Genomic DNA, 6,863 nt, shown 5'->3' on the forward strand with positions numbered 1-6,863 from the left:
AGGGGGGGGGGGGCGATGGGGTTCATAGAAACATACACTATAGTGAAAGGCGTGGATAGGGTGGATGCGGAGAGAATGGACTTGTTGGAGAGTCTAGGACTCTAGAATTAAAAGACGTTCTCTTAGGAAGGAAATGTGGAGACATTTCTTTAGTTAGAGGGTGGTGAATTTGTGGAATTATTTGCCACAAAATGATGTGGAGGCCAAATTAGTGGATATTTTTAAGGCAGGGATAGATAGATTCTTGATTCCAATACAATACAATACAAACTTTATTGTCATTGTGCAGTGTACAAGTACAGAGACAACGAAATGCAGTTAGCATCTTAACCAGAGTGCATGCGATGGAATGGTAAAACATAGAATATATACATATATGCACAGTAGCGGTAGTGGAAATTCCGGTGAGCGAGATCAGTCACTGATGGGAGGAGTGCCCGAGGGGGGGGGGGGGGGTGGGGGGGGGTGGCAGCAATCACCGAAGCGCAGATTTAAGTAAGGTAACGACCGCAGGAAAGAAGCTGTTCCTGAACCTGCAGGTCCGGGAACAGAGAGACCTGTAGCGCCTCCCAGATGGGAGGAGGGTAAACAATCTGTGGTTGGGGTGAGAACTGTCCTTGACGATGCAGCGCACCCTTCGCAGACATCGCCTACTCTGGATAGACTCAATGGAGGAACCGGTGATGCGTTGGGCAGTTTTCACCACCCTCTGCAGTGCTTTCCGGTCGGAGACAGAGCATGTATCATACCATACTGTGATACAGTTAGTAAGGATGCTCTCGATAGTGCAGCGGTAGAAGTTCAGCAGAATCTGAGGAGACAGATGGACCTTCTTTAGTCTCCTCAGGAAGAAGAGACGCTGGTGAGCCTTCTTGATCGGTGTTGAGGTATTGTGGGTCCAAGAAAGGTCATCAGAAATGTTGACACCCAAGAACCTGAAACTGGAAACACGCTCCACCTCCGTCCCGTTAATATGGATGGGGGCGTGCGTACCACCCCTAGTCCTTCTGTAGTCCACAATGAGCTCCTTGGTCTTCTTGGTGTTAAGGACCAGGTTGTTGTCAGCGCACCACGTTGCAAGTAGCTGGACCTCCTCCCCATAGGCCGACTCATCGTTGTCGCTGATGAGGCCAATCACCGTTGTATCATCTGCAAACTTAATACTGATGTTAGAACCATGTACAGGTGCGCAGAGGTTATGGGGAGAAGGCAGGAGAATGGGGTGAGGAGAGAGAGAGAGAGAGAGAGAGAGAGAGAGAGAGAGAGAGAGAGAGAGAGAGAGAGAGAGAGAGAGAGGGAGAGAGGGAGGGAGGGAGGGAGGGAGGGAGGGAGGGAGGGAGGGAGGGAGGGAGGGAGGGAGGGAGGGAGGGAGGGAGGGAGGGAGGGAGGGAGGGAGGGAGGGAGGGAGGGAGGGAGGAGAGAGAGAGAGAGAGAGAGATCAGCCATGATTGAATGGCGGAGCAGACTTGATAGGCCGAATAGCCAAATTCTACTTCTATCACATGACATGACCTTATGAAAAGACATTCTGGCCTTCCATCGCAGTGAGGAGGGACTGGAGGAGACTCATTGTGATACATGTCTTTTTTTGTTCAGTGTTGGTTTTGTGATTGTGTGTGTTATTGCTTTATTTTTATTGCTTCTTATTGTTGGACTGTGGGTAACGGAATTTCGTCCAAATGACATGTTTTTTTGGATGTCAATAAAGGCTATCTGATTCTAATTCTGATTCTGATCCATTTCCGTGACAAATCCTTCCAATCCGCTCTCCTCTCTTTACCTTCTGCAAAATCTCTTTAAGTACATCATGTGTAGGAAGGAAATGCAGATGCTGCTTTAAACCGAAGATAGACACAAAAAGCTGGAATAACTCAGCGGGACAGGCAGCATCTCTGGAGAAGTGGAAAAGGTGACGTTTCGTAACAAGACCCTTCTTGAGACTATGTACATTATGTTCATTTTCTTCTGCAATCTGCTATCAATTAATTTTAATGGCACCTCTTTTGGCTACCTTGCCTTGACATGGAGTTCATTACCGTCTTGTTTCACCCCACTAATTAACGTTCTAGATCCACCTATCTGACACTCTCATACACAAAATACTGAAGCAACTCAGCGGAACAGGCAGCATTTCCGGAGAGAACGATTGGGTGACGTTTTGGGTCGAGATCCTTCTTCAGACTGTGCAAATGTTTGCAATAACAATTATTCGTGACGTTGTCTAACGTCGTCCCTTGAGATTGACTCCATCGATATATTGAGTCTTTCGGCGAATAACACCGCCGTTGTAGGGGCGTGCGCTCGCTGGTCGGGAAATGCATGAACCTGTTACAGGTCCCGTGTATGCCCTTTACTATCCTATTCTTGCCGCTTTCGGAGTTCCAGGTAAGCCTCTGTGGTAACATTGCAGCAACCATGCGTTGCATTGTATCAATTGTCCTGCGGCGGTTGTTTCCATCTCAGGTAGACACAAAAAGCTGGAGTAACTCAGCGGGACAGGGTAGCATCTCTGCAGAGAAGGAATGGGCGACGTGTCGGGTGGAGACCCTTCTTCAGATTGGGAGTCATTGGAAATGGAAACGAGAGATATATACGGTGATGAAGAGAGATACAGAACAAATGAATGAGAGATATGCAAAAAAAAGTAACGATGATAAAGGAAACATGTCGTTGTTAGCTGTTTTTTGGGTAAGAACGAAAAATTGGTGCGAGTTGGGTAGGGCAGGGAAGCAGAGAGAGAAGAAATACCGGGGTTACTTGAAGTTAGAGAAATCAATATTCATACCGCTGGGATGTAAGCTGCCGAACCGAAATACGAGATGTGTAAGAAAGAACTGCAGATGCTGTTTTAAATCAAAGGTAGACACAAAATGCCAGAGGAACACAGCGGGACAAGCAGAATCTTTGGAGAGAAGGAATGGGTGACGTTTCGTGTCGAGATCCTTCTTCAGCTTGATCAATATCTAGCATTACATTTGGACTCGCAATACAATTTACAAGCCAAACCGTAAAATGAGATTTGATTATATAAAAGAAAAAGCCATTAGCATTCTGTGGATAATATTTCATACATTAGATAAATGTTCAGTCTGTAGAAGGGTCTCGACCCGAAACGTCACCCATTTCTTTTCTCCGGAGATGCTGCCTGTCCCGCTGAGTTACCCCAGCATTTTGTGTCTGCCTGCGAAATATGAGGTGCTGTTCCTCCAATTTGCGTTTAGCCTCACTCTGACAATGGAGGAGTTCGAAGACAGAAATGTCAGTGTGGGAATGAGAAGGGGAATTAAAGTGTTTAGCACCCGGTAAACTAACCATCAACCATCTAGTTGATGTAATCAATGGTACAGTTGTTACCCTCGAACCCGCTATCAATTGAATATTATTACATTTGTCATGTTCCAAATATCTGTTTTTGATTAATTATAGAGTCAGAGTCATAGAGTGATACAGTGTGGAAACAGGCCCTTGGGCCCAACTTGCGCACAGCGGCCAACATGTCCCAGCTACGCTAGTCCCACCTGCCTGCGTTTGGTCCATATACCTCCAAACCTGTCCTATCCATGCACCCTTCGAACTGTTTCTTAAACTTTGGGATCGTCCCAGCCTCAACTACCTCCTCTGGCCGCTCGTTCCATACTCGCACCACCCTTCGTTTGAAAATGTTACCCCTCAGATCCCAATTACATCTTTTCCCCTTCACCTTAAACCCGTGTCCTCTGTTCGTCGATTGCCCTACTCTGAGCAGGAGACTGCAATCCACGCGATTTGTCCCTCTCATGAGGAATGAGGAATTATATGAAATATTATCCACAGAATGCTAATGGGTTTTTCTTTTTTTTGGTATCAAATCTGATTTTACAGTTTAGCTTTTTTGTATCAAATCTGATTTTAGTTTAGCTTGTAAGTTGTATTGTAATGTTAGATGGATGCCCCAATGTATTGCGAGTCCAAATGTAATGTTAGATGGATGACCCAATGGGAGACATCCTCTGGAGAAAAACTGTTAAAAGTGTAGAGTTTCTTTTTTCCCGCTCACAGTTTCCAAAATACTTCCACCGGCAGTTGGAATTAACCTAATCGAGAAGGTGGTAAGTGATAGGAGCAGAATTAGGCCATTCGGCCCATCAAGTCTGCCCCGCCATTCTTTCGTGGCTGATCTATCTCTCCTTCCTAACCCCATTCTCCAGCCTTCTCTCATGACCCACGTGAAGCACGAGACGACACTAATCATAGAAAGAAATATCTGGACCCGATATGTTTTTGCACGTATTTTAGGGAGAAACACAGTTTAGCTTTGTTGAGTTTATTGTCCCGTGTACCGAGGTACAGTGAAAAGCTTTTGTCGCGTGCTAACCAGTCAGTGGAAAGACCACGCATGATTACAATCGAGCCGTCCACAGTGTAGAGAAACATGATAAAGGAATAACTTTGGTGCGCACGATAAAGCCCAGTGACGTCCGAGGATCACGAATGAGGTAGATAGTAGTTCAGGGCTGCTTCTTAGTTGCGATTCAGTTGCCTGATAACAGCTGGGAAACAACTGTCCCTGAGTTTAGAGATGTGCGTTTTCACACTTCTGTACCCTTTGCCCCATGAGAGAGGGGAGAAGAGGTAGTGCCTATGGCGCAACTCGCCTTTGATTCTGCTGGTGGCCTTGCCGAGGCAGCGTGAGGTGTAGATAAAACAGTACAGATAGCGCAGCATATTGTCGTTGCCGTTTCTAAACGGTGAGGAATAATGTGTTCGTGTTTTTGGTGTGCGATGTGCGCACATGCACAGTGATTTGCGTCTCGTATTATTGCATGGTTGTCATTTTAGATCTTCATTCACATCAGATATATATGTTAGATATAAGAGATGAATTTGGAACTTTAGTTTCGTTCAGTTTAGAGATACAACGCGGAAACAGACCCTTCGGCCCACCCGCGATTTCCGCATACGAAAGAGGCAATAATTTACAACTACACCAAGCCAACTCATCTACGAACTCTTACGTCTTTGAAATATGGGAGGAAACCAGTCATGCCGGCGAAAACCCACGCAAGTCACGGGGGAGAACATACAAACCATGGACTGACAGCACCTGTGCTCAGGATCGAACCCGGGTCTCTGGCGCTGGTAGGCAGCAACTCTACCGCGGCGCCCAGTGGATGTGGTGAGAATGCTTCCACTAATGGGAGTGTCCAGGACCAGAGCGCAGTGCATCAGAATAAAAAGACGTACCTTTAGAATAGAGATTAGGATGAATTTCTTTAGCCACGTTTGTTGGTAAGGATTGATTCTTCTGTAAACGTTTCGGAATTAACGAAGGTGTTTTTTCCCCTACATTCCTTACAGTGAATATTGTGTCCATTGTAATCTTATCCCAGGGTAAATGCGGTCTGTCCAAGTGCATCACTTACTACCTGGTGGCTATGGCGGCGGCTGATCTGGTGGTCGTGTTTACAGGCGTGATACTGAATCGCATCGTTGATATTTACTTTCCCGGGAGTTACGTGTTGCTAACTCCGGCATGCAGATCCAAGACTGCTGTGGTGTATGCAACCAGGGACATTTCCGTCTGGTTGACTGTCACCTTCACCTTTGACCGCTTTGTCGCCATCTGCTGCCGGAAGTTGAAAAACACCTATTGCACCAAGCAAACAGCAGCTGTGGTTATAGCCCTGGTGATAACTCTGAACTGTCTAAAGAACATCCCTTGGTACTTCGTGTACGATCCAATATACATCGTTAACAAATTGCCGTGGTACTGCCGGATAAGGCCAGTATTTTACATTTCGCCCGCGTTGTTAGCGTTCTCGTTTATGGACTGCATAGCCACACCTTTCCTGCCATTCTTCCTCATTTTGTTGCTGAATGCTCTGACGGTGAAGTACATAATTGCGGCAAGCAGAGTCCGCCGGGCGTTGAGGGGTAATCCCGCTGAAAGCAATCCTGACCCCGAGAAGGAAAACAGGAAAAAGTCCATCATTTTACTCTTCAGCATATCGGGTAACTTTATCTTGTTATGGTTCACGTACATAGTACACTATTTGTACTATCGAATTACCAATACATATTCCTATTCGGGTTATAACGACCCGGTTTACATTCTCCAAGAAACCGGCTATATGCTGCTGCTTTTGAGCTGCTGCTCAAACACGTTTATCTACGCAGTAACGCAGAGTAAATTCCGACAGGAACTTCTGAAAATAGTCTAACTCCCTACGAAACCATTTCTCATGTGCCTCCGAAAATAAAATTAGTGTCCTGCTACAGTAATATGTCGACTAACTTGTTTATCGATCCAATCTTTCATTCGGCACGACCTGACCATGTTCTGCGCATGTTCACGAGCTACTTCATACACTGAATACACAATAAGCGAGATCGATATCTCGACTGAGCATGCGCCGGTCATAGGTCGCAGGAGCTAAACATTCCCGCCGGCTGATCTACTGCGTTTAGACAGACCTGCTTTTCATCAGTATTTTCCAGTTTTACTTCGTAGAGGTAACAAAACCTGCCACAGTGGGAAGGAATTCTCTGCCACAGAGGGCAGTGGAAGCCTAATCACTGGATGAATTTAAGAGAGAGTTGGATAGAGCTCTAGGGGCTAGTGGAATCAAGGGATATGGGGAGAAGGTTATTGGGTTATTGGCACGGGTTATTGATTGTGGACGATCAGCCATGATCACAATGCATGGCGGTGCTGGCTCGAAGGGCCGAATGGCCTCATCTTGCACCGATTTTCTATGTTTCTATGAAAAATACTGTTTTAAAAAGAATTAATTAGGTGTATTTACGGTTGATTTGTACAAGACTAAATCATTTTGTAGGTTTTATTGGTTTAGGCTTCCTGTAGGGTCTCGACCTGAAACGTC

The 6,863-nt window shown here is 45.9% G+C and overlaps 1 protein-coding gene across 1 annotated transcript; it reads left to right on the plus strand.

The window, feature by feature from the left end:
* Positions 1–2,315: 2,315 nt before the first annotated feature.
* On the plus strand, positions 2,316–6,200 carry LOC144612154 (putative G-protein coupled receptor 139). The gene is made up of 3 exons (XM_078431715.1): positions 2,316–2,385; positions 4,039–4,088; positions 5,370–6,200. The coding sequence occupies exons 1-3, from the start codon at positions 2,316–2,318 to the stop codon at positions 6,198–6,200; spliced, it is 951 nt and encodes a 316-aa protein (XP_078287841.1).
* Positions 6,201–6,863: the final 663 nt, after the last annotated feature.

Source organism: Rhinoraja longicauda, chromosome 43, assembly GCF_053455715.1.
Source record: "Rhinoraja longicauda isolate Sanriku21f chromosome 43, sRhiLon1.1, whole genome shotgun sequence".
Taxonomy (NCBI): domain Eukaryota; kingdom Metazoa; phylum Chordata; class Chondrichthyes; order Rajiformes; family Arhynchobatidae; genus Rhinoraja; species Rhinoraja longicauda.

Bases quoted from the DNA above. Each gene is read 5' to 3' on its own strand.
- LOC144612154 (XM_078431715.1), top strand. From the start codon at position 2,316: ATGCATGAACCTGTTACAGGTCCCGTGTATGCCCTTTACTATCCTATT. The intron at 2,386-4,038 runs GTAAGCCTCTGT...TCCCGCTCACAG, and splicing joins TGCCGCTTTCGGAGTTCCAG to TTTCCAAAATACTTCCACCG. The intron at 4,089-5,369 runs GTAAGTGATAGG...ATCTTATCCCAG, and splicing joins TTAACCTAATCGAGAAGGTG to GGTAAATGCGGTCTGTCCAA.